At 65.0% G+C, this 26,530-nt stretch overlaps 1 protein-coding gene across 12 annotated transcripts; it reads left to right on the forward strand.

The window, feature by feature from the left end:
• The first annotated feature begins 1,401 nt into the window (after positions 1-1,401).
• TNFRSF14 (TNF receptor superfamily member 14) lies at positions 1,402-24,987 on the forward strand. 12 transcript variants are annotated; one of them, XM_016145048.2, is made up of 9 exons: positions 1,403-1,530; positions 1,724-1,910; positions 2,966-3,074; positions 3,175-3,300; positions 4,261-4,416; positions 4,574-4,664; positions 5,444-5,616; positions 6,378-6,451; positions 6,610-7,184. In XM_016145048.2, the coding sequence occupies exons 2-9, from the start codon at positions 1,842-1,844 to the stop codon at positions 6,736-6,738; spliced, it is 927 nt and encodes a 308-aa protein (XP_016000534.2). In that variant the 5' UTR covers positions 1,403-1,530; positions 1,724-1,841; the 3' UTR covers positions 6,739-7,184. The 12 variants fall into 12 exon arrangements, with proteins under 12 accessions (XP_036083702.1, XP_036083706.1, XP_016000534.2 ...); XM_016145051.2 differs by having other exon boundaries at positions 6,378-6,409; XM_036227840.1 differs by lacking the exons at positions 1,403-1,530; positions 1,724-1,910; positions 2,966-3,074; ... (4 more) ...; positions 6,378-6,451; positions 6,610-7,184 and adding exons at positions 12,152-12,264; positions 19,674-19,861; positions 21,129-21,237; ... (3 more) ...; positions 23,666-23,829; positions 24,759-24,987.
• Positions 24,988-26,530: the final 1,543 nt, after the last annotated feature.

Raw genomic sequence — 26,530 nt, forward strand, 5'->3', positions numbered from 1 at the left:
CCCTGCCCCTTCGTTGGAAACCCCGGTGTCCTGTGGGCAGAGGAGCAGCAGAGGCACCTGGACCAGGCCCTCGGGGGTGGGGACGGGAACCTGTGCTGCTAGCAGCGTCACGGGACCCCCAAGTCCCTGGGTCCCTCCCGACCCCACCTGGCCATCCGACACTGGGGTCTGCGTGGCTGGCTGAGGTCCTGGGGCATGGGCTCCGCCTTGAGTGCTTAGCCCCCAGCCCCGCCCCAACAACAGCACCCCGACTCTCCTCGCCGCAGCCCCCAGAATGGAATAGGGCAGTGACCCCGAGGACTTTGGCACCAAGGCAGTGCCTGGAAGGGGCTCCGTGTCCGCCTGGGCTGGGCGTCTGGCGGTCGGCTCTTGGGAGGCTGGTTCCGGGCGCTGGCAGGGGTCTGGTCGGCCCTTTGCGGGCTGAGGAGCTAGACCCGCATGTCAGGGCCGGACGGGTCCCAGGAGACGGAGGCCACCGCGTTTAATTGGTTTTGCGACCTCACAGATGCAGTAAGCCACGGGGTGCCATGTCCGTCCCGTGAGCAAGGGACACACATGATATGGAAGTCGGGGGCCGGGAGCTGACTCACCCGGTCACCCCCACTGGGCACCAGGGGTGGGTGCTGCCTCTCCCGAGCCCTCCCTCCCCAGCCAGCCTCTTAGGGCTCCAAGTATGGAGGGCCCCCACTCAGGCCCGCCCACATACCCCCAGCTCTGGGGGCGGCCGCGGTTCTAGGAAGGCCCGTGGGGAGAGCCCCTTCTGGACAGGAAGACTGGGGGTCGGTTCCAGCAGTTGGCCCAGGAGACCGTGGGCCAGGCCACGTCTCAGCGTCTCCGTCCCCCTGTCTGTGAGACAGGAGCGAGAATTAGCCAGCCCCGCCGCCTCCAGGGACTGATGGGGTGTGAACACGGTGGGAAGCCCCTCTGGGTGCTCAAGGATGACACTGTGTCCCCTCCACCACCCCATGGGGACCGGGGGTGCCCCAGCCTCGGGTGGTCGTGGGAGGGAGGCCGTGTGCAGAACGTGCGCCTGGGAACGGCCGAGCTGACACAGGCAGAGGAGGGGGGGGACTCGCCGGGGCCACGCTGCAGAAGGTGACGCTTCTCTGGAGGGGCCGGGTTCCCATCTCCGGAGCCGCTGCCGCAGGTCACAGGACGCCCAGGGGCTCGGCGCAGTAGGGGAGCAGCAGGTCGGCTCTCTGGGGTCCGGGGTGCAGAGTAGCAGAAGGCGGGTGGGATCTGGGGATGCCCACTCGTCCTGGAGACTGAAGGGGGCGCTGCGAACGGACGGCGGAGGAGCCAGAACTCTCCGCGGACCCGGCTCGGGCCCGGCTCGGGCCCAGGACCTGCGAGGAAGGCGGAAGCTGAAGCCGAGGCCCCGCCTCCTTCCCCGCCAGGCCCCGCCCCGGCCCCGCCCACCCTGTCTTGGCCCGGTCCCCCGTCCCCTCCTCTTTCTGCCTTTTCTTCCCGACTCTGCCTCCCCATCCAGGCCCCTCCCACTTCCCCGTCCCGCCTGGACCTGCTTTGCCGGTAAACACCAGGGGGCGGGGGTGGCGGGGGTGGCGGGGGTGGCGGGGGTCGGGGGTGGGGGGTGGGGGGTGAGTGGTGGAGAGTCAAGCCAGGTGCGGTGCCGGGTCCACATCCCAGAGATAAGGCACCTCTGCCAGAGTCACCCCTCACCCCTTGGCCTCCAGAGTAGTTTCTCTTTCTTCTTGTCTAACAGGAAATTGGAGCAGCATTAAACTCAGCGTCTCTGACCTGCCGCCATGGGTCCGAGGACGGAAGCCCCTGGCAGGGGTCCCGGGAAAGCAGTCAGGGAGTGAGGGGTCCTGAGGAGGAGCATGCAGCGTGTGCCTGGCGGGGGGCTGCAGCCCTGGAGCCCCACGCCCCAGGCTGACACCCTGAGTCTGGTGAGTCGCCCCGATTCCAGTCAGCTCCGTGGGGAGGAAGCACGAAGAGGCACCGGACTCAGCTCCAGTGACCGGCCCTGTCCTGAGCCCTGGACAGAGATCAGGGACAGGAGGGAAGTGGGGGAGGGGCGCCGGGGAGAGCGAGTGACAGGGACTCGCTCAGCGGACAGAGGCCCAGCGGCGGGAGAGCAGGGGGCCCGAGCCGTCTGGACTTGTTGACTTGGAGGGGGCTGAGCGGCCAGAGCTGAGGTCTCTAGGCAAACTGTCCTGACTCACCCTGAGCCTCATCTGTGCCCCCCTCCCGAGTGTGCCCACTCCTGCCCCCCGAGCGTGCCCAGCGGGCCCCCTGCCACCCAGTGCCTGCCCGGGGCCACGTCCCTGACCCTCGCACACACCAGCTCTCTTGGGCTGTCCCAGGCCCCTGGCACTGGTTCCCTGACCAAGGCGTGGTGGGGGGCGGGGGGAGGTGCAGCGTTACAGACAGGGAGGCCACACCCCCGCCCCAGGGACTGTCCTCTGGGGGCCTCAGCCCTCCACCCCATCCGAGGCCCCTGGGGCAGGCCCCCTCCTGTGCTGACCTCCACCCACAGCCGCAGCCCTGTCCTGGGGGATGAGAATGTGTGCGCGGAGGGAGCGGCTTCCTGGTGGGCGGGACCCCTAGTGTCTGTGCATAGGGGTGGCCCTCCTGGCCAGTGCGGCTTCCCTGCAGCCCAGGCGGTCACTTTGCAGGACAGTCACCTGGTGGACAGCACAGCCTCCGTCCGCCAGGCCTGGTGCGTCCAGCACAGGGCAGCAGGGGGCCCGGAGCTGGTCCTGGCAGGCTGGCTCTGGCTTTCTGAGAGCTGGGGTCCCACTGTGGGGGCCGGGGACAGAGGCTCCAGACCGGCCAGGCCGCACCCCAGGCTCCTAGGGTCTCCACGGGCCACGGACAGATCCCGGAGCCTGTCCTGGGACCCCTGCTTCATCCTTGTGGGGCAGAGCCACTGCGGCCACCCATGGAGGGGGCCGAGGCCCGGGCAGCGCCTCCCCCAACGCCCCGTCCTCATCGCCCTCAGGCCCTGTGCCTCCTTCTTCTGGGGTGTCCCCACTGTGCCCTGGCGATGTCCCCGTGCAAAGAGGAGGAGTACCCGGTGGGGGCCGAGTGCTGCCCCAAGTGCAAACCAGGTGCGTGCAGCCTGCAGGGGCTTCTGTGGGCCGGAGTGGGGGCCGGGGGCCAGACACCCCCGAGGGTCCCCCGTCCTGACGTGGGGACCCCTGGGCGCAGGATACCGGGTGAACAAGCCATGTGGGAAGGACACGGGCACGTCGTGTGCTCCCTGCGCCCCGGGGACCTACACCGCCCACCTCAACGGCCTGAGCGAGTGTCTGCAGTGCCGGGTCTGTGACCCAGGTAAGGACACGGCCGTGCTCAGCCCCGAGATCCCCAGTCCCAGCACAGGTGTGACCGCAGGACCACGGCTGCCCTGGGCCAGGCCCGCCCCGCCTCCGAGGAGACCCCTGCCAGGGACCCACTAGGGAGCCTCAGGCCCATGGCCACACCCCGAGTCCCTGTGGGGCTGGTGCCGGCTTGTCACCTTATCAGCTGGGCTCTCCAGGGATTAGACGCCTGATCCCATCGCAAGGGCACCCCAGCCTGGGCAAACCCCGACTGGCAGAGGGTCCCATACTGCCTGGCCTGGCCATGGGCCCTCCGCACCCACAATATCGGTTCTCTGGATCCTCTGCCCCCCACACATGCCCTGGACCCCTCCTCAGGCTGAGCCCTGGACCCTCGGCCTTCTTCCTGCCCAGGGCAGGTGGTCTGGGAGGGGCACGCCTCCTCGGCCAGGCCTGAGCGACTGTGGCTCCCACTTCCTGTCTAGGCGCAGGCTGGGAGGACATGTCACTGTCCCCAGAGCTCTGGCCCCTGCCTAGAAGACCCCTCCGCCATCTCGTCCCCCCAGGGCGGGCCCTTCCATGGCTGCGGCTCCTTATGTCCCTCAGACCTCTGGGACGCACCCCTGTGTCCAGCTCCCCCAGGCAGAGCCCGGGGTGCACCTGGCACGGGCCCAACAGAGCAAGTTGGTGCCCAAATAATGTGCACTCACGCACACTTCACAAAGGCACACACAGTATCACACACGCACACATTTCCACATGTTCACACACACACACGCACACTCACACACGCACACAAAAAACGACTGCAACGTAGTCTGGACTCTGTCCCCAGTGCACTCCTCAGACCCCGGGCAGCAGCCCCCAGGCCTGCAGGTGCTGTCCAGCCCTCGGCTTGGTTTCCCCCGGTGACGGGGCGCTCACCACCACCATGGCTGCGGCCCTGAGCTCCTTCTCTTGGCCGTGGTCCCAGCCATGGGCCTGGAGACCAGGAGAAAGTGCGTCAGCACGGAGAACACCGTGTGCGGCTGTGACCAGGGCCACTTCTGTGTGACGGAGGAAGGGGACGACTGTGCTGAGTGCCGGCCCCACAGGGTCTGCGGACCAGGCCAGCGGGTGCAGGAGAGAGGTGAGCCACAGGGGCCCCCACCCTGCCTCTCTGCCCAGCAAGCACCGGGCAGCCTCTGAAGACACAGACCCCTGACCAGGCCTGAGGGCCGGGGGAAGCCCAGCTCGCCTCCGCCCTGGGCCCAAGGCCCCCTCTGCCCGGCCCTCTCCCTCCTCAGGCACGGAGCGGCGGGACACAGAGTGTGCAGACTGCCCGCCCGGAACCTTCTCTCCTGACGGGACCCTGGCGCAGTGTCAGCCCTGGACGCAGTAGGTGGCCCGGGGAGGATGCCGTCCCCATGTTCCCGGGAGAGGCTTCGCAGGGCTCCCCTGGGAGTCAGGTCCCCCCGCTGGCCACACCTGCTCCCACCCCATGGCCAGTCCCTTGGCCAGTCCAAGGGTCAGCGCGTCCTGGATCCGGGAGCTTATCCAGCGGTGCTCCGGCGAGTGCCGCAAACCCAGGTGTCAGGGTGGCCCCAGGTGCAGCAGGGCTGAGGGGCCTCCCTGCGGCTCTGGAGTCTGGGGAGGCAGCAGGGCGGCTGTCAACGTGAGGACCCCCACTGGCCCTGCAGCGGGACCCCCAAGTCCGATCCCCAGTGGCGGCCTGGCGTAACGGGGTGCGGCTGCCCTGAGAGGGGCACGGGGTCCTCTCTCCCTGCCCTGCCCCCTCCTCGCCCCTGCCAGGTCTGGCCCCTGTGCGAGGCGGCGGCTCTAACAGTGTTTGGTCCTGCCACAGTCCTGTCCCCTCCTTCGCTGTCCCTCGTGTCCTGGCTGCAGCTCCCTCTCTCGCCCTCCCCTGTCGCTGTCCCGGCTCCTTCCCCGGTCTCCCTCCCCCTTCCCTCCCCCATCCCCTGCGGCTGTGGGACAGGGTCACACGGATGGACCTGAGTCCCCTCCTGCCCCCAGAGCGGCCCCCTCATGGCCACCCAGGCCGCTGCCTCCCCCTCCGGGCAGGCTGTGCGTGGGGACGGACCCCGCGGGTCCCGGTAAGCGCCAGGCCGTCTGGTGCCCCCGCCGGTGCCCCATGTCCCCCCGTCCGTCTCCCCCAGGTGCAGTGGCCCGTTTCAGACGGAAACAGAGCCTGGGACCCAGAGCACCGATGCCACCTGCTCCTCCTCCTGGGGGTTTTATTTGCTCTGTGTTTTCCTGGGTGTCTTCGGTGTCATTGTTGTGGCACTTGTCCTTGTCCTCTGGAGAATAGTGAAGAGCAGAAGGTCACGTGGTGAGCAGCAGCCCTGGCCCTGTCAGGGCTCAGGCCCCAGCACTGTCCTCCCAGATGCCCTCCCTGGCTCGGTCCTTCACAGCTGGGTTGCGGCACGGAGTGTCCCAGAGGGGGTCCTCCTGTGCAAGGAGCCCCATGCCACCCCGCGGTGGGTCCCGAGCTCCCGCGGCCTCAGGGGACAGGAAGGCCCAGGGAGGGCTGAAGTCAGCTGGGGGCACCGGGTCCCGAGGGGCCAAGCGTCATCCGTCCTTCTATTCACTCCCTCGGCCGGTGTCCGCCTGGTCTACGCTCCTCGTCCGGGCCAGACCCCGGCTGGACACGGGATCTGGCCGTGTAGACCCGGCCGTGGCCTCGGGGCCCCGCGGGCCCAGCGGAGCAGGCGCTGAGCCAGGAAACGCCCCGGGGGAGGTCGGCCCGGCTCTCGGGCTCTGTCAGCGCCTCTGTCCTGTGACCTCACCCGGGGACCTGGCTGCAGGGCAGTCTCGGGGTGCCAGGCCCTGAGCAGGCTGGGCTGCGGCCAGTGCCCTTGTACCCCAATTCAGGGGTGCCTGCTCCCTAAGGGTTGGGGGACCCTCCTCTGTGATGTTCTCACCCATCTCCTGGTTGACGGTCATTTGGGGTGCCTGAGGGACCAGGTCTTGTCTCCTGTCCTGCCCCCTGGGGACACATCGGCCTTGCCTGCCGCTGAGAGGGCGGGACTCGCGTCGGCCGCGTTGCGGGGCGGTGAGCGTGGCCCAGGCATGCGTCTCTCTGTTTTGCAGGACTATGCGCCCCGACGAGAGCCCTTCTCCAGGTACCGCTGCTGTCCCCCACACCGGGCGGTGCTGCTGGCGGGGTGGGTCCCAGGTCCCTGGGCGCTGCTGCGTCCTCAGCTCACAGCCGAGCTCACTCCGCAAGGGAGGTCACGGCCGCGGCCGCAGAGACGGGCGGGCCCTGAGCCCATGGGCCAGGGCTGGAGGCGCCCTGAGTTCTTCGCGCTGGGTGATCCCGCAGGTGAAGGGGAGCACGGCAGCCTCCCAGGTCCTGCCAGACGTCACGACGATAGCCGTGGAGGAGACGGCGTCCATGGTCCCCGAGCGGGACCGAGCCGCTGATACATGTCTCTGGGACGCAGACGTCTGAGCCGTCTCCGCTGTGCCTGCTCGGAGCGGCCAGGCCCCCCAGGACCGGACGTGGGTGTCAGGGGGGCCGCTGGGACCCAGCTTGGATGGCTGAGCCTCCGCCCAGTGGAGCGGGAGACCCGCTCCTCCTCCGGGAGCTTCGGGGGCCCTGCGCACGCCTCGTCAGACTCTCGGGGTGCCCTGAGGCCTCCCTGCAGCCCTGTGCTGTGCCAGCTCCGTGAGGATGTGGCCACGAGGCCCTCCGGCTGTCACCCGCCTGCTGCTCGCCCTCGGAGCCGCAGCTGCCCGTCCGCGGGACTGACCTGCTGACCCCTCCCCCCGGGCTGGTCCTGGGCACGCCGGCCGGGAATGTGACCTGTGGACATCCTTTTTGTCAGGGATTTCATAATTGCACCTTTTTCTACTTAATTTTTTAATTTGTCAAGAACAAATCATTTTCTCAAAGTGCTTCGAAAGTGTGTCAGTCTCCTGTTTCTCGTCACTTCCTGCGACTCCGAGACGCGATGGCCCTGGGCACCTGAGTGAGCTTGGCCGAGCGGCTGCGCGGCTAAGACAATGTTCCTCTTGTCGCCCGAGTCCGCCCAGCGATTTGCCCGCACAACGGCGTCCGCCGGACGGTGGCACCTCCCCGCGCACCGGGCCCTGCGCGTCCGTCTGTCCGTCTGTCCGTCCGCGCGTCCTCCGCCCATGCGCTCGCACATGGCTTCCGTGGCGGCCTCCTGGTTTCCTAGTTTACTCCCTGGGTTCCGTCTCATTAGCCTGTTTTATTCTGTTGCTGAAATTGTCCCAGATTTTCCAAGCGGGATCCCTGTGGGCCGGCTCCCGGACCCTGAGACGCAGCCCTGTCGCTGCGGGAGGCTTCCTCGATTCCCCGCCTGACAGGGGGCTCCGGGCCCTCGGGTGCCCCTGCCGCGGCCCCAGGACCAGGCGTCCTCCACGCGCCCAGGCTGTGTCTATGGTTAATTCAAGGTAAAGGTACCCAGCTTCGAGTCCTTGTATTTTGACAACATTTGGGAATTAACATAATTTGGTAGCGCCTTTGTTTGCCTCGAGGGCTGAGAATTTCTTCCTGTCACTGTGCAGTTAGCATTGGAGAGAGGCCCGTGGGATGGGCCAGGACGGAGGAGGCAGTTCTAGTATCAGGAATAATTCAGATTTTCCTTCCTGGCCCGTCAAGGGTGACCCGAGGCTCCACTGTCATGATCGTGGGGGGTTTTCTAGGACTGACACTTACCGGCACTTGGGCCTCCGTCGGAGGGCGGGGCAGAGAGCGGCCCCTTCGTGAGAGGCTTGCCGTGTGGGGCGAGGGCCTGTGAGGTGCCCCCTGCCTGGCCTCCCGGGGCCAGATGGACACTCGCCCTTCCAGACCCTTCCTTGCTGTAGTTTTTACTTCGATTACGCCTCGGTCTCGACAATGCCACTCATGGCCAACTGAGATCGAGGCCCTCCAGGCCCGGAAGGTCGTTACCGCCCAAGGTCGCCTCGAGACGGTCCCTGTGTCACGGTAGCTAATATTCGTGCCCTGTTTGTACTTCGCTTCCTTCCCAGTCGGTGGACGCCTTAAAGACCTCTGGCGCCGAGGCAGCCTGCGGGGTGGGGTCTCGGCCCCAACTTTTGGACTTTCCTTGAGTATTAGACGCGGATCGAGTTATAAAAGGTATAGCCAGGAGTGTCGGGCCCCAGACCTTGGGCTAATGTTAGTATATTCTCTAAAAGCCTCGGAAGACTTGTCGAGGTTACATAAAGCACAGAAATTTCCTTGATGAAGCACGGAATCCTTGTTTTCTACCCAGAAACCTTTTCCCTAACATCGTTCGCGGACTAATAGTCTAAGAAACATTAAAACGCAACTTTGATTCTGCATTAGCTTACTTTTGGCATTTAAATTTCCAATCGTGTTTAGCTTAATCGCATGACGTTTCCTCTCGGGGTTTCTCTTTAGGAACCTTCTTCATTCAGAAACAACCGACTTTAAGACAAATACGTTTCCCTTAATTTCCTTCAACATAAATTTCTATACTTCGTACCTTTTGGTGCCTTGTTACCAGAAACACACATTTTCCTTTCTAATTAGAACCCTTCCTTGGACCACTGTGTGACACGTGACGCAGGCGACTGAGCCCAGGGGCCGCGCACACTCACGTCTCCCCGTCAGCAGCAGCTGTAACTTCCCCGGGGGTGCGTGTCCGGGTTCCTCGGGGGGTGATGAAATACGTGGGGTCCCCGGGGAACGTGGACGCCCTCGGAGTCCGGGGCGAAGGGAGAGGAGAAAAGTCCTGACGATTTTGAGATCTCCAGGAAGATGCTCTGATCATGGGGCCAGTTAATAAGTCTGGGTCTTGGTCAGGGCCGCAGAAGCTCGTGCGCAGGGTGCTCTGCCCATTTCCAGCTTCTTGCAAAACACATCTTTGGAGGTCAGTATTGCAGTTTAGCGAAACCGTTTACAGGCCAAACTTTCTGACCCCCGCCCCATCGTGAGTTTGGGAGGAGGAGGGTCCCGCACGGGGCCTCGCTGCGAGGAGCTGCTCCTGCTGTAATCGCTGACAGCCGGCCGTGGGGCTGCCGTCCCTCCAGGCCACAAGCTGGGACGAGGACAAGATTTTTTCCCTCACAGGAGTTGAACCTGGGCTGCCTGGCAGTCTGCACCCCGTGCCCCGCCGCTCCGTGCCTGAGGAGGGCGAGGGCCGGGCAGAGGGGCCCTTGGGCCAAGGCAGAGGCAAGCTGGGCTTCCCCCGGCCCTCGGGCCTGGTTGGGGGTCTGTGTCTTCAGAGGGTGCCCGGTGCTTGCTGGGCAGAGAGGCAGGGCGGGGGACCCTGTGGCTCACCTCTCTCCTGCACCCGCTGGCCTGGTCCGCAGACCCTGTGGGGCCGGCACTCAGCACAGTCGTCCCCTTCCTCCGTCACACAGAAGTGGCCCCGGTCACAGCCGCACACGGTGTTCTCCGTGCTGACGCACTTTCTCCTGGTCTCCAGGCCCATGGCTGGGACCACGGCCAAGAGAAGGAGCTCAGGGCCGCAGCCATGGTGATGGTGAGCGCCCCGTCACCAGGGGAAACCAAGCCGAGGGCTGGACAGCACCTGCAGCCCTGCGGGCTGCTGCCCGGCGTCTGAGGAGTGCACTGGGTGACAGGACTCCAGCCTGCTCTGCAGCCCTCGTGTGAGTGTGTGCGTGTGTGAGTGTGTGCATGGGAAGAGCGTATGTGTGGGATTTGTGCGTATGTATGTGTGTCAATGTATATGCATGTTTATGTGTGTGTAAGTGTGTGAGTGTGCGTGCGTGTGTTCATGGTGTGTTGTGCATGAGTGTGCTCGTGGGCGTGTGTGTCTGGGCATCAATTCTGCGCCCATTGGGGCCGTGCCAGGTGCACCCCTGGCTGAGCCTGGAGGAGCTGGACACAGGGGTGCGTCCCAAAAGGGCTTTGAGGGACGTAAGTAGAACCAGGCATGGAAGGGCCCGCCCTGGGGGGACGCTATGGCGGAGGGGTCTTCTAGGCAGCGGGCCAGAACGCAGTGGTCAGGGAACCAGTGCCAGGGGCCTGGGACAGCCCAAGAGAGCTGGTGTGTGCGAGGGGCAGGGACGTGGCCCCGGGCAGGCACTGGCGGGCAGGGGGCCCGCTGGGCACGCTCGGGGGGCAGGAGTGGGCACACTCGGGAGGGGGGCACAGATGAGGCTCAGGGTGAGTCAGGACAGTTTGCCTAGAGACCTCAGCTCTGGCCGCTCAGCCCCCTCCAAGTCAACAAGTCCTGACAGCTCGGGCCCCTCGCTCTCCCGCCGCTGGGCCGCTGTCCGCTGAGCGAGTCCCTGTCACTCGCTCTCCCGGGCGCCCCTCCCCCGCTTCCCTCCTGTCCCTGATCTCTGTCCAGGGCTCAGGACAGGGCCGGTCACTGGAGCTGAGTCCGGTGCCTCTTCGTGCTTCCTGCCCACGGAGCTGACTGGAATCGGGGCGACTCACCAGACTCAGGGTGTCAGCCTGGGGCGCTGGGCTCCAGGGGTGCCGCTCCCCCCCCACCTGGAACACGCTGCATGCTCCTCCTCAGGACCCCTTGTTCCCTGACTGCTTTCCCGGGACCCCTGCCAGGGGCTTCCGTCCTCGGACCCATGGCGGCAGGTCAGAGACGCTGAGTTTAATGCTGCTCCGATTTCTGTTGATTTCTGTTTCGTAGACATAAAATGAGAGGGGCCTGGCCGGGCGGGAGCGGGGCCGGGGCGGGGCCTGGAGGGGAGGGAGGCGGGGCCTCAGCCTCAGCCTCACTTGCAAGTCCTGGGCCCCAGTGAGGGAGCCAGGTCGCTGAGAGTTCATCTGGCTCCTCTGCCGGCCCTTAGCAGCACCCCTTTAGTTTCCAGGAGGAGTGGGCACCCCAAATTGCATCCACACTTCTGATACTCTGCACCCTGGACCCCAGAGAGCCGACCTGCTGCTCCCCTACAGCGCCGAGCCCCTGGGCCCCCTGTGAACTGCGGCAGCAGCTACCGAGATGAGTATGTGTGCGCAACAGTGTGCTTGTGAGTGCGCGCGCGCGTGTGTCTGTGTGTGTCTGGGCCCCAACTCTGCTCCGTTGGGCCCGTGCCAGGTGCACCCCGGGCTCCGCCTGGGGGAGCTGGACACAGGGGTGCGTCCCAGAGGTCTGAGGGACATAAGGAGCCGCAGCCATGGAAGGGCCCGCCCTGGGGGGACGAGATGGCGGAGGGGTCTTCTAGGCAGGGGGCCAGAGCTCTGGGGACAGTGACACGTCCTCCCAGCCTGCGCCCAGACAGGAAGTGGGAGCCACAGTCACTCAGGCCTGGCCGAGGAGGCGTGGCCCAGGCCCAGGCCCCCCAGTCCTGAAAGCTGGACCCTACCTCAGCCCAGTCAGACGGGTGCTTTCTTCCGGGAATCTGTGGGTGCAACACAAGGCTCAGCTCCCCTCATCCCACCCCGCTGAACCCCAAAGCTTTCCAGCCTCCACCTCTGCCTTGCCCTCCCTCCAGAGTGCCCCTCCCAGACCACCTGCCCTGGGCAGGAAGAAGGCCGAGGGTCCAGGGCTCAGCCTGAGGAGGGGTCCAGGGCATGTGTGTGTGTGCGTGGGGGGGTCCAGAGAACCTATACTGTGGGTGCAGAGGGCCCACGGCCAGGCCGCACAGTGCAGGACCCTCTGCCAGTCAGAGTTTGCCCCAGGCTGGGGTGCCCTTGTGATGGATCAGGCGTCTGAGTCCTGGAGAGCCCGGCTGGTCAGGTGACAAGCCAGCACCATCCCACTCTGGGAGACGGGGTGTGGCCATGGGCCTGAGGCTCCCTCGTGGGGTCCCTGGCAGGGGTCCCCTCGTAAGCGGGGGGGAGAGCCGTCACCTACAACCCAGACAAGACCAGAGACAATAGTCGGAACCCGACACAGGTCACAGGAGGCAGCGTCCCGCGGCCTGGCCACGGCCCGGGAGATGTGACTGCGTCCGGTCTCTCCACGGACCCCCAACGACCGGTCAACACAAAGGCACCTTGTTATCCGGACGCCGAGGCCTCGGAGATTCCCGGTGGGGCCAGGAAGACAGGGTGCGTCCCAGAGGCCGCGTCCTCGACGATGCGTTGACCCCGTCACGGTGTCCAAGGGCCCTGGAGGTCCAGGGTTTTTAAGCCTAAATCCCCATTCTCCATCCTGTTTGAATGCACAAGTCTATTTTTCTTCTTTTCACTAACTCAGCCCAGAGGTCGGTTGTGCAAGCGGGGAGTGCAGGAGCGGAAAGCTTATTGTCATTCAGCCTTAACTGAACTTGCCCACAGACAGGGCGCCACGCTCCCATGGGCGGCAGCCAAGCAGCAACCTTCCAGCCAGCACGTCCGGAGCACCCCGAGCTCTCCCGGGGCTCACTGGGCTGATCACAGGGTTGGGGGTGCCCCTGCCCCTTCTTTGGAAACCCCGGTGGCCTGTGGGCAGAGGAGCAGCAGAGGCTTCTGGACCAGGCCCTCGGGGGTGGGGACGGGAACCTGTGCTGCTGGCAGCGTCACGGGACCCCCAAGTCCCTGGGTCCCTTCCGACCCCGCCCGGCCATCTGACACTGGGGTCTGCGTGGCTGGCTGGGGTCCTGGGGCATGGGCCCCGCCTTGAGTGCTCAGCCCCGACCCCAGCCCCCACAACACCCCCCGACTCTCCTTGCCAGGGCCCCCAGAATGGAATTAGGTGGTGACCCTGAAAACATCAGCACCAAGGCAGTGCCCAGAAGGGGCTCCGGGTCCGCCTGGGCTGGGCGTCTGGCAGTTGGCTCTCGGGAGGCTGGTTCCGGGCGCCAGCAGGGGCCTGGTCGGGCCCTTCGCGGGCTGAGGGGCTGGACGACTCTTGCTGCCTCAAGGGAGAAACGTGTCTTGGTTCTCCGGGGAGGGGCAGGATGTGCGCTGTGCTTGGGGACCCAGGGCGGGGGCGGTTTCTGCTTTGGGGCTGAGGCGCTTTAGGGCTGAGATGCAGAAGAGCTCAGTCACCAGGCCTGGGAGCCGAGCACTTGCTGACCGACTTTTACCGCCCCTCAGATGCGAAGCACCAGTTCCGGGTGCTGGTCGCGTTATTTTCTTTCATTTTTTTGGCCTAGTTGAAAATATTTTTTGAACTTTGTGCTTTGAGGACACTCACGGAAATCATGTGAGAAACAGCACGGGAAGGCCGTGCGTCCCCGTCCCCCGGTTCCCCCGTCGGTAGCGTCTCGGGCACTGCAGCTCAGGGCCACGCGGGCGGCGACCCATCCGGTGGACACACGGGACGCTCTGTCACCACCAGGGCCCCTCCTGCTGTCCTTAAACAAAACCTTTATTGATTTATTTCCAACTGTGGTAACAACACATGACAGACAGGGCCTGCCAGTTTGCTGTCTGCGGGTGCAGAGCCTCGCGGCACCCGGCACACGCGGCCTCGGGGACCGGCTCGCCTTCCCACCCTGCAACCCGGTCCCCGGGACACAGCAGCTCCCGTGGGCTCTGCAGCCCGGCCCCGGGCAGCTGCTGGCCTGCCCCCCGTCTGCACGGGCTTGACTCCCGCAGCGTCGCCTGGTGACTCCGCTCTTATAAGTCTCTCTAGTTCAGCCGCGGGACACCGAGGAATTGCAGGGCTTGCGCCTTTCTGTGTCCGCCTTGTTCCACGGAGCCTCAGGTCCCTACGGTCCCCCCGCGTCCCATCAGGGGTGGGAGCTTGGCGCCCTTCTGGGGCGGAGCATGCTTTGTTTATCTCCACCCAGGCAGCTGTGAGCTTGGGCTGTCAGCTCAGTGCAGGCGGCCGCTGGGGCTGGCGTTGGACCTGATCGCATTTCTGAGTCCAAAGTCCAGGGCTGCGGGGTGGGGCGCGGGCCAGAGGGGACGCGGGGCGGGGGCAGATGGAATGTCCACCTCTCTGGCAGAGCCCCGGCGGTGACCTGGGGCTTGGTCTTCACCAGCTGTGAGTGTGAGTGTGAGGTTTGGATCACGCTTTTCTTATCAAAGAAAACAGGCCGTTTCAAAACCCACGGAAAGCAGAAGGGAGGGCAGAGAGCGGAAGCCAGAGCCGGGGACAGGCCCCCCCTAAACCCCCACCACACCCCCGGGGGAGGACGCCTGCCTGGCCTCCAGGACGCACACAGGCCGGGATCGCACATGGGCTCAACTTTTCTTTCGAGCTCCTGTCCATTTTCAAGTCTTTGGCCTCCCTGTCCTCCTGGCTGTGGCTGACCCAGGCCAGCCCACCGAAGTCATGCCAGGACATCCCTGGGGACCTCGCCGGAGTCCCCCTGCAGCCAGTCTGCAGGGGACGTGCCTGCCTCCGGGCGGTGAGGGTGCAGCCCACCCGGGGAGCAGGACCTGCCGTCCTGCGAAGGGGTGTCAGGAACCCTAAGACCCCGTCCTGACTGAGGCAGAGGGGGGAGGAGCTCCATGAGACCCCAGAAGTCAGGGACCGCCACCTTCCCCGGCGGGAGGCGGACACAGAAGACGAGCCCTCCTGTCCCTCAGCATCCGTACTAACAAGAAGGGGTTCGTGGCTCTTAGAGAAAGGGTAGGCAGGAGAGTGAGATGGGGGTTTCGGGTCTACCTGCGAAACGGTGAGCTCATCCTGTTCTAGGAAGGGCCTGACCCCGCCCACCTACCATGAAGCCAGCCAGAAGGCACTTTGGGGCTAAAAGTGACGCCTACAAAGAAACGAGTCAGAAGAAAACCGGGTGCTAGTTTCAGCCAGTGCCTCGCACCTGCACCGTAAGGACCTCGGCGACCTTCAGCGCCTGAGCCTCGTTACGCCATCATTGTAATACGATGCGTATGCCCGGGGGTTCATTAATGCCGCTGTAAGCGACCACATTCTGGGCCCGACCCGTGCAGAAAGCAAACGGCGAGTCACCGTGCCCTGTCCCTCTTAGCCGTCCATGGAGGGAGTCACTCCTCGGAGAAAAGTGACCAGCCACAGCCAGTGGGGGTAAAGGTGCAGGAGGCTTTGCCCCTGGCCCCCGGCCCGGGCCGCCCGTCCCTCCCCGGGCGCGTCCGTGTGTGGAAGTGTCCCGCTGCTCTGTTCCCCTCCCAGCAGAGCCGTTTTTGCCCCCGCTGCGTCCTGCTCGATTCTTTGCTTGAGACCTCAAGAGCCCGGACGGTGCGTCGGGGAGGGGACCCCCACTCCCTCCCTGTGCGTGCCGAGAGGAAAGGCCGTGTGAGCACACAGCGACTGGGGAGGTGACCGCAAGCCAAGGACAGGGGACTGGCAGCCACCCTGCTCTCCGGCCCCTCCCAGGCGGTCCCCACCCCGGGCCCCAGCACCGCTGATCCGCGCTCTGCCCAGAATCTCATGCACGTGCAGCCCCCCAGCGAGGCTCAGAGGCTCATCGGCGACGCTGTGCCAACAGGCCCTGCTTCCTGTCACTGAGCGGCTTCCCGTCACAGGATCACCTCGTGATCTGTGCACCCCTTTGCTCATCCTAGAGTCCCCGGGGGGTTCCCGACACTGGTCCTTTGCCGGGAAGGCTGCTGTGAGCTTCTGGAAACAAGGCTTGCCGGGGACACGGACTCTCATTTCCCTTTTTTCCTCGCCCGGGAGAGGAAGTGCTGGGTCCCACATTGGCGTGTGTCCAACTTTGTGACAGTTTGCTGAGCCACTGTCCCCCGTGGCCGTGCCACCTGCATCGCCACCGGCAGCGCGGAGTTTCGGGGGCTCCACAGCCCCACCTGCACCTGCCATGGCCGAATTGAACTCAGCCGCTCCGATGGCCGGGAGGTGGTGTCTCGCCGTGGCTGTAATGGCATCTTCCCGATGACTGTGACGTCGAGCTTCTGACACGTGCCCTCTGGCAGAGACTCTGTTAAAAAAATTCGCCATTTTTTTGGTTTGTTTAGAAAATGGGTTGTCTGTCTCTGTATTAAGTAACAATTTTTTTTTTTTAGATGTGTGTTTCGTACGAGACACATTTGGCGTGACTGCTCCGGGCGCTCTGCCTTCTCGTTTCCCTAATACGCTTCGAAAGCAGACGCCCGGTGTGATGGCGGGCTCCTCGTCCATCCCCGTGACACTCACGGTCCCCGCGTTTGGGTCCCATCCGGGAAAACGTCCACGTCGGGTACACAGATTTCTGCTACGTTTTCTTCCCAAAGCTTTGGCTCTCACGTGTGGGCCTGCGGTCCCTTCGAGTCAAGTTTTGCACACGGCGCCCCGTTCATGCTGTGTGCCGGCGATGACGTGTGAAACGTGACGTTTACGGGGTCACCTGGCGTCGCTGGCGAGACTCCGCGGGCCAGACGGGGACGGGTCTGTTTCCGACGCTCGCTCTTCTGATTATCCACCTGGTGGTCCGTCTCGGGCCGGCTCCGTCTGGCCTCAGGGAGGACGGGACCCCATCGCGCTCTTCGCTTCCACGGTGCTGCGGGCTGCCGCAAGTCCTAGTTCACATACAGCTACAAAATCACCTTGTGGGGTTCGACACACAAGGCTGCTGGACTTCTGTTTGGGATCCCGCTGATTCTGTAGAGCGATGTTGCGGTAATGGTCATTCACCGAAATCCGGTCTTCGCGCTGTCCGAGGTCCCGGCGCTGTCCGGGCCCTGCCGCTGTCCGGGCCCCGCCGCTGTCCGAGGCCCCGCCGCTGTCCGAGGCCCCGCCGCTGTCCGGGCCCCGCCGCTGTCCGGGCCCCGCCGCTGTCCGAGGCCCCGCCGCTGTCCGAGGCCCCGCCGCTGTCCGAGGCCCCGCCGCTGTCCGGGCCCCGCCGCTGTCCTGGCCCCGCCGCTGTCCGGGCCCCGCCGCTGTCCGAGGCCCCGCCGCGGTCGCGTGTACCGTCTTCCTTCACCTCTGTCGGCAGCGTCAGGACGAGGCTCACGCCCATTTCGTTAAACTTATCCCTAATCGTTCCGTGTTTCTGCTTTTCTAAAGTTCAAACTCCCGTCTTTATTTTAAGAAACGTGGGCCGTGGGCCCCGCGACCTCGCTAAGGGGATCACAGCGCCCTCGTGGACCTCGGGCGGGACTTTGACGAGTGGGTCCTACTGTCCGCCCGGCGGGAGCTGCTCACCCCCCCAGTCTCTGTGCGTCTGTGGCTTCTCCCCGCCTGTCCCGTGGCCTAGCACAGGTGGACGCGGCAGGGGGGCCCTTCTGTGCTCCTGATCTCGGGGACAGTCCCGCCTTCACCGCTAGGTGGGAGGGGGCCTGGGTTTCCCCCTGACGCCTCTGTGGATTTGGGGGGCTCCTTTCCTGTCCAGCTCCCACGTCTCTGGAACTCATTTCTAATCACCACCCTTTGGCTTCCATCATACCTGTATTTTGTACGTAGACGGCCTGCCGCTGGGCCGTGGTTTTGTACCCAGAGGACCATTACTGCGAGGAATTGGAATATTTACACCATTTACATTTAATGTAGTTTTCTATGTGGTTGGATTTGGGTCTCTCATCTTGCTAATTATTTGCCGTTCTTTGTTCCTTGTTTCCTCTTTTCCTGTCTTATTTATTTATTTATTTATTTATTTAGTGTTTTATTTTCTCCGCACTATGGGTTTCTTAGTTTTGTTTTACTTATTCTGAGCTTGCTATAGAGTTTATAATGTGCATCTCTGCTTATCATAACCCACCTTCCAATAATAGGACAGCATTTAATACGCAATGGAAAAGAATCTTTTCCTGCACACTGGTCCGACCCCTTCCCCGTTCATTTTGCTGCCCTGGTCTGATTTCATTTCCACACTCTGGAAAACATCGCGAGACGACTTTGCTTTTAGCGTTCTGCCGTTTGTAAACTCAGTTTCTACAAAGAGAAAGCGACGTCTCACGGTCACTCGTGTATCTACCTTTCCTCTCATTCTTTGCTCCTTTGCGCAGAGATAAGTTCTCACCTGGCACTCATGTCCTCGAGCTTGAAGAAAGTCCTTGGACATTTTCTGTCGCGCGCGTCTGCGGCTGGCGAGTAACCTGCGCTCCGGGTCGCAGTCGTGGCACGGACGCTGTTCTCGGCCTCCGTTCTGCTCTCGTATTGGGGCGCTGGCGGCGTGCGCAGACCCCGGGCGTTCCCCGCCATCCCCAGGGCTCCGGCCACAAGGCGCGCGCGGCTCAGAAGCGTCCTCGGCGCCGCTGCCCGGGAGTGCGGCCGTGATCCTCCCGGTGGCACGGCCGTGTCGTCTGTTCTTCCTGGGGCCTGCTGACCTTCTCGCATCGCGGGCGGACGGCTTCGTTCGGGTTTAGGGAATTCTCGCCTATCACCTCTCCGAGTGTTTTGCTGTTCTTGTCCTTCTCTGCTCTGCTCCGACACTGCAGTCACGTTTGTGTCGCACGCCGCGGTGTTCCCCGGGGTGCTGAGACGTTCGTTCCCCCCGGGCCTCTGTCGTCCTCGTGGCGCGTTTAGAACAGTCCTTATCGCTAGAGCTTCCAGTTCGCCGTCGTCCCCGTTGGAGCAGCTGACCTGTCGTCAGTCCCACCCTCACGGGCTGAACGCGACAGTGCCGTGTTCATGTTTGAAAGCCCTGAGGCCCCGGACCTCACAGTGGAGCTGTATTTGGAGATTAGGCCTTAAAAGAGGTCATTAAGGTTAAAGAAGGCCACATGGGCGAGATGCAATCCATTCTGGCTGGAGCCTTATGAAGAATGGAGCCCGCGGACGCACCAAGTCACACCAGCGACGTGTGTGCTCAGGCCGCGGCGAGGAGGTCGCAAGCCAAAGGGGAGGAGTCTCAGGAGACACCGACCTGCCCACACCTTGACCTCGGCCCAGCCTGGAGAACCGTGCGGCCCCCGGCGTGGGGCTCGGGCCCCCTCGTTCCCGCGATCCCGTCCGGGCCGCCGAGCGCCCCGAGGCCCCGGCGCAGCTTCCGCCCGAGGCGTCATTGACTTCCGGCTGCTTCTCCCCGCGTCTTCCATTTTTCTCCACACGGGTGTCCGCAGGAAGTGATTCCTGGGTTGAACTGTCAGTGGCTCGAAAAGCCTAGAATTTACTTCTAAGCCGCCTTCCAGAAGGCCTGCCCCCGTGTGCGGTCCCTCCCACACTGCCGGAGAACCTGCTTAGTTCACCGCCACAAGACTACTGGGCCTACTGTGTGCCTATCTCGGCCTACTGTGCGCCTTGGCAAGTCTGCCCCTCGTGTATCCTCACTCCTGGCTGGCTCTGCTGTTTCTTCTTCCTCCTTCCATTCCTAGGTGTCCACCCTTATCACCCTCCCTTCCTGGCCCATCTTCCCTGGGGGGTGATGCCCAACCTGAGGGTGAGGGCGTGGGAGTAAGTGCTGGAGTACCACATCCCAAAGTCTGTTCTGGGTTCCTGCAGCGGCTCGGGGGTCTGCGTGCTGCTGGGGTTTCCGGAGCATCCCCAAGCTCTCCCCAGGGCTCACTGAGCTGATCACAGGGTGCGGGGTGCCCCTGCCCCTTCGATGGAAACCCCGGTGGCCTGTGGGCAGAGGAGCAGCAGAGGCACTGCAGTGTCACGGGGGCTCCCAGCCCCTGGGTCACTCCTGACCCCGCCCGGCCTCCAGAAGTTTCTCTTTCCTTATGTCTAACAGGAAATTGGAGCAGCGTTAAACTTTAGTTTCTTTGACCTGCTGCCATGGGTCCGAGGACTGAAGCTGCTGGCAGGGGTCCTAGGAAAGCAGTCAGTGAATGACAGGTCCTGAAGAGGAACATGGAGCGTCTGCTAGGTGGGGGGCTGCACCCCTGGAGCCCAGCGCCCCAGGCTGACACCCTGAGTCTGGTGAGTCGCCCCGATTCCACTCAGCTCCGTGGGCAGGAAGCACAGAGAGGCACCAGAGTCAGCTCCAGCGACGGGCCCTGTCCTGAGCTCCGGACAGAGTTCAGGGACAGGAGGGAAGCGGGGGTGGGGGGTGGGGGTGGCGCAGGGAAGAGCGAGTGACAGGACGCGCTCAGCACTCGTGCGGCCGGGAGAGCGAGGGGCCCGAGCGGTCAGGACGGGGGGTTGTTTACTGGGAGGGGGGCTGAGCGGCCAGAGCGGAACAGGCCGAGGGAAGGACTCAGAGCCTTGTCTGGGGCGTGCGGGGCTGGGTGACGCCATCTTGTCTCCGAGCTCACGTCACATGATAGAGGGGGCGGGGCTGGGGCGGAAGGGGCGGGGATCGAAGTAAAGGAAAATTAAAGATGCAGCGCACCTTCTGTGCGGGGTGTGCAGCCTCCTGGCAAACTATTCTGTTCGCCCTGAACCTTGTCTGTCGCCCCCTCCCCAGTGTGCCCACTCCTGCCCCCCGAGTGTGCCCAGCGGGCCCCCTGCTCCCCAGTGCGTGCCCTGGGCCACGTCCCTGCCCCTCACACACCAGCTCTCTTGGGCTGTGCCAGGCCCGGGCACTGGTTCCCTGACCACGGCGTGGTGGGGGGCAGGGGGAGGTGCAGTGTTACAGACAGGGAGGCCACACCCCCGCCCCAGGGACTGTCCTCTGGGGGCCTCAGCCCTCCACCCCATCCGAGGCCCCTCGGGCAGGCCCCCTCCTGTGCTGACCTCCACCCACAGCCGCAGCCCTGTCCTGGGGGATGAGAATGTGTGCGGGGGGTGGGGGTGGGGCGGGGGCGGGGGGGGGGGGGGAGGGGGGGACTTCCTGGTGGGAGGTACCCCTAGTGTGTGCGCATAGGGGTGGCCCTCCTGGCCAGTGCGGCTTCCCTGCAACCCAGGCGGTCACTTTGCAGGACAGTCACCTGATGGACAGCACAGTTTCCATCTGCCGGGCCTGGTGCGTCCAGCACGGGGCAGCAGAGGGCCCAAGCTAGTCCTGGCAGGCTGGGCTCTGGCTTTCTGTGTGCTGGGGTCCCACTGTGGGGGACGGGGACAGAGGCCCCAGACTGGCCAGGCCGCACCCCAGGCTCCTAGGGTCTCCACGGGCCACGGACAGGTCCCAGAGCCTGTCCTGGGACCCCTGCTTCATCCTTGTGGGGCAGAGCCACTGCGGCCACCCACGGAGGGGGCCGAGGCCCAGACAGCGCCTCCCCCAACACCCCGTCCTCATCGCCCTCAGGCCCTGTGCCTCCTTCTTCTGGGGTGTCCCCACTGTGCCCTGGCGATGTCCCCGTGCAAAGAGGAGGAGTACCCGGTGGGGGCCGAGTGCTGCCCCAAGTGCAAACCAGGTGCGTGCAGCCTGCAGGGGCTTCTGTGGGCCGGGGTGGGGCCCGGGGGCCAGACACCCCCGAGGGTCCCCCGTCCTGACGTGAGGACCCCTGGGCGCAGGTTACCGGGTGAACAAGCCATGTGGGAAGGACACGGGCACGTCGTGTGCTCCCTGCGCCCCGGGGACCTACACCGCCCACCTCAACGGCCTGAGCGAGTGTCTGCAGTGCCGGGTCTGTGACCCAGGTAAGGACACGGCCGTGCTCAGCCCTGAGATCCCCAGTCCCAGCACAGGTGTGACCATAGGACCACGGCAGGCTTGGGCTAGGCCCGCCCCGCCTCCAAGGAGACCCCTGCCAGGGACCCACGAGGGAGCCTCAGGCCCATGGCCACACCCCGTCTCCCAGTGGGGCTGGTGCCGGCTTGTCACCGGATCGGCTGGGCTCTCCAGGGCTCAGACACCTGATCCCATCGCACCCAGTCTGGGGCAAATTATGACTGGCAGAGGGTCTGGCACTGCCTGGCCCAGACGTGGGCCCTCTGCACCCACAATATAGGTTCTCTGGACCCCCAGCCTCCAACACATGCCCGGGAGCCCTCCTCAGGCTGAGCACTGGACCCTCGACATTCTTCCTGCCCAGGGCAGGTGGTCTGGGAGGGGCACCCCGGAGGGAGGGAAGGGCAGAGGTGGAGGCTGGAAAGCTTTGGGGTTCAGCAGGGCGGGATGAGGGGAGCTGAGCTTCATGCAGCTCCCACAGATTCCCAGAAGAAAGCACCTATCTGACTGGGCTGAGGTGGCAGCCGGCTTACAGGGCTGGGGGCCTGGGCCTGGGCCACACCTCCTCGGCCAGGCCATAGCAACTGTGGATCCCACTTCCTGTCTGGGCGCAGGCAGGGAGGACGTGTCACTGTCCCCAGAGCTCTGGCCCCTGCCTAGAAGACCCCTCCGCCATCTCGTCCCCCCAGGGTGGGCCCTTCCATGGCTGCGGCTCCTTATGTCCCTCAGACCTCTGGGACGCACCCCTGTGTCCAGCTCCCCCAGACTGAGCTGGGTGCACCTGGCACAGGTGCAACGGAGCAGAGTTGGGGCCCAGAGACACACACACACAGTCATGCACAACACACCATGCACACACTCATGCACAATCAAACACTCACACACACACACACACCACGGCTACAACGCAGTCTGGACTCTGTCCCCAGTGCCCTCTTCAGACCCCAGGCAGCAGCCCCCAGGCCTGCAGGTGCTGTCCAGCCCTCGGCTTGGTTTCCCCCGGTGACGGGGCGCTCACCACCACCATGGCTGCGGCTCTGAGCTCCTTCTCTTGGCCGTGGTCCCAGCCATGGGCCTGGTGACCAGGAGAAGGTGCTTCACCACGAACAACACTGTGTGCGGCTGTGACCGGGGCCACTTCTGTGTGACGGAGGAAGGGGACGACTGTGCTGAGTGCCGGCCCCACAGGGTCTGTGGACCAGGCCAGCGGGTGCAGGAGAGAGGTGAGCCACAGGGGCCCCCGCCCCAATCCTCTGCCCAGCAAGCACAAGGCACCCTCTAAAGAGACAGACCCCCGACCAGGCCTGAGGGCCGGGGGAAGCCCAGCTCGCCTCTGCCCTGAGCCCAAGGACCCCTCTGCCCGGCCCTCTCCCTCCTCAGGCACGGAGCGGCGGGACACAGAGTGTGCAGACTGCCCGCCCGGAACCTTCTCTCCTGACGGGACCCTGGCGCAGTGTCAGCCCTGGACAAGGTAGGTGGCCCAGGGAGGATGCGGTCCCCTCGTCTCAGGGGGGGGTGTTTCCGCAGGGCTCCCTTGGGAATCAGGTACCGCCCCGGCTGCACCAGCTCCCACCCCATGGCCAGTCCCAGGGTCAGCATGTCCTGGATCCGGGAGCAGACCCGGTGATGCTCTGGCCAGCGCCCTGAACCCTAGGGTTGGGGTCCCCCAGGTGCAGGGCTGAGGGGCCTCCCTGGCGTTCTGTAGTATGGGGAGGCAGCAGGGCAGCTGTCAACGTGAGGACCCCCACTGGCCCTGCAGCGGGACCCCCAAGTCCGATCCCCAGCGGCGGCCTGGCGTGACGGGGTGCGGCTGCCCCTGTGCGAGGCGGCAGCTCTAACAGTGTTTGGTCCTGACACAGTCCTGTCCCCTCCTTCGCTGTCCCTCGTGTCCTGGCTGCAGCTCCCTCTCTCGCCCTCCCCTGTCGCTGTCCCGGCTCCTTCCCCGGTCTCCCTCCCCCTTCCCTCCCCCATCCCCTGCGGCTGTGGGACAGGGTCACACGGATGGACCTGAGTCCCCTCCTGCCCCCAGAGCGGCCCCCTCATGGCCACCAGGCCGCTGCCTCCCCCTCCGGGCAGGCTGTGCGTGGGGACGGACCCCGCGGGTCCCGGTGAGCGTCAGGCCATCTGGTGCCCCCACCGGTGCCCCATGTCCCCCCGTCCGTCTCCCCCAGGTGCAGTGGCTGGTTTCAGACGGAAACAGAGCCCGGGACCCAGAGCACCGATGCCACCTGCTCCTCCTGGGGGTTTTATATGCTGTGTGTCTTCATTGTCTTCGGTGTCATTGTGGCACTTGTCCTTGTCCTCTGGATAACAGTGAAGAGCAGAAGGTCATGTGGTGAGCAGCAGCCCTGGCCCTGTCAGGGCTCAGGCCGCAGCACTGTCCTCCCAGATGCCCTCCCTGGCTCGGTCCCTCACAGCGGGTGGTGGCACCGAGTGCCCCAGAGGGGTCCTCCTGTGTGAGGAGCCCCGTGCCACCGCGGTCGGTCCGGAGCTCCCGCGGCCTCAGGGGACAGGAAGGCCCAGGGAGGGCTGAAGTCAGCGGGGGGCACCGGGTCCCCGAGGGGCCAAGCGTCATCCGTCCTTCTATTCACTCCCTCGGCCGGTGTCCGCCTGGTCTACGCTCCTCGTCCGGGCCAGGCCCCGGCTGGACACGGGATCTGGCCGTGTTGACCCGGCCGTGGCCTCGGGCCCCGCAGGCCCAGCGGAGCAGGCGCTGAGCCAGGAAATGCCCCGGGGGGAGGTCGGCCCGGCTCTCGGGCTCTGTCAGCGCCTCCGTCCTGTGTCCTCACCCGGGGACCTGGCTGCAGGGCAGTCTCGGGGTGCCAGGCTCTGAGCAGGCTGGGCTGCAGCCAGTGCCCTTGCCCCCCGATTATGGGGCACCTGCTCCCTAAAGGACGGGGGACCCTCCTCTGTGATGTTCTCACCCATCTCCTGGTTGACAGTCATTTGGGGTGCCTGAGGGGCCAGGTCTTGTCTCCTGTCCTGGCCCCCTGGGGACACATCGGCCTTGCCTGCCGCTGAGAGGGCGGGACTTGCGTCGGCCGCGTTGCGGGGCGGTGAGCGTGAGACGAGAGCCCGTCTCCAGGTACCGCTGCTGTCCCCCACACCGGGCGGTGCTGCTGACGGGGTGGGTCCCAGGTCCCCTGGCGCTGCTGCGTCCTCAGCTCACAGCCGAGCTCACTCCGCCGCGGAGACGGGCGGGCCCTGAGCCCACGGGCCGGGGCTGGAGGCGCCCTGAGTTCTTCGCGCTGGGTGTTCCCGCAGGTGAAGGGGAGCACGGCAGCCTCCCAGGTCCTGCCAGACGTCACGACGATGGCCGTGGAGGAGACGGCATCCATGGTCCCCGAGCGGGACCGAGCCGCTGATACACGTCTCTGGGACGCAGACATCTGAGCCGTCTCTGCTGTGCCTGCACAGAGCGGCCAGGCCCCCGAGGACCGGACGTGGGTGTCAGGGGGGCCGCTGGGACCCAGCTTGGATGGCTGAGCCTCCGCCCAGTGGAGCGGGAGACCCGCTCCTCCTCCAGGAGCTTCGGGGGCCCTGCGCACGCCTTGTCAGACTCTCGGGGTGCCCTGAGGCCTCCCTGCAGCCCTGTGCTGTGCCAGCTCCGTGAGGACGTGGCCACGAGGCCCTCCGGCTGTCACCCGCCTGCTGCTCGCCCTCGGAGCTGCAGCTGCCCGTCCGCGGGACTGACCTGCTGACCCCCCCCCCCCCCCCGGGCTGGTCCTGGGCACGGCAGGCCGGGAATGGGACCTGTGGACATCCTTTTTGTCAGGGATTTCATAATTGCACCTTTTTCTACTTAATTTTTAAATTCGTCAAGAACAAATCATTTTCTCAAAATGTGTGTCAGTCTCCTGTTTCTCATCACTTCCTGCGACTCCGAGACGTGATGGCCCTGGGCACCTGAGTGAGCTTGGCTGAGCGGCTGCGCGGTTAAGACAATGTTCCCCTTGCCACCTGAGTCCGCCCAGCGATTTGCCCGCACAACGGCGTCCGCGGGACGGTCGCACCTCCCCGTGCACCGGGCCCTGTGCGTCCGTCCGTCCGTCCGCCCGTCCGCGCGTCCTCCGCCCGTGCGCTCGCACATGGCTTCCGTGAGGAGCTCCTGGTTTCCTAGTTTACTCCCTGGGTTCCGTCTCATTAGCCCGTTTTATTCTGTTGCTGAAATTGTCCCAGATTTTCCAAGCGGGATCCCTGTGGGCCGGCTCCCGGACCCTGAGACGCAGCCCTGTCGCTGCGGGAGGCTTCCTCGATTCCCCGCCTGACAGGGGGCTCCGGGCCCTCGGGTGCCCCTGCCGCGGCCCCAGGACCAGGCGTCCTCCCCGCGCCCGGGCTGCTCCGTGGAGAAGGGAGTTGCGAAGCCTTCGTGGGCTGCGTGCGCTCACGGCGTGGGGCGTCATTGCCTCTCGGATCTCACCGAGGGGGGTGGGGGTTCGGGGTTGCACGCCCACCTCGCTGCACACGTCTGTATCCGGCCCGCAGAGCCGCGCACAGGTCCGCGTGCACATGCGCACTGAGCCGCACGTGAGCGCCAGTTCCGCCCCACCCCCCCCCCCGCCCCCGAGCGCGCCCCTCATCCCTGCGCGCCCCTCGTCCCGGTCCCGCGTGCGTAACCCCTTCGCCGACCAGGCTCCTGCGTCCAGATCGCGTCCACGTACCTGCTCCGTCCTAGAGGGCGCTGCGGGTGTCGCAGGGTCGTCGCTGTCCTGTGGGTCCAGCCGCGGCCCAAGTTCAGTATCTGCGGGTCGTTCCTTCCCCTTTGGTCCCAGGATTGGGCTCCAACGAACCCGGGGCAGCTTTTCTCTTTCCTTCTTTTTCCGTTGCTTGTTTTACCCATTTGAAGTACGATTTTGCGCCTGATTCGAGTGTGAATTCTGTTTTACACCCGCGCTCAGTCCGGCCGCCCGTGCGTCTGGAGCTGCCCTTCTGTTCGGGCTTATTTTATAATCGGCGGCGCAGCGCCCCGGCGTTGACGCTCGGGTGGTGGGTTCAGCGTTCGGATAAAAGGCGGAGCGTGGCGGGCCGCAGGCAGG

This window comes from Rousettus aegyptiacus, unplaced genomic scaffold (genome assembly GCF_014176215.1).
Source record: "Rousettus aegyptiacus isolate mRouAeg1 unplaced genomic scaffold, mRouAeg1.p scaffold_m13_p_1, whole genome shotgun sequence".
NCBI lineage: Eukaryota > Metazoa > Chordata > Mammalia > Chiroptera > Pteropodidae > Rousettus > Rousettus aegyptiacus.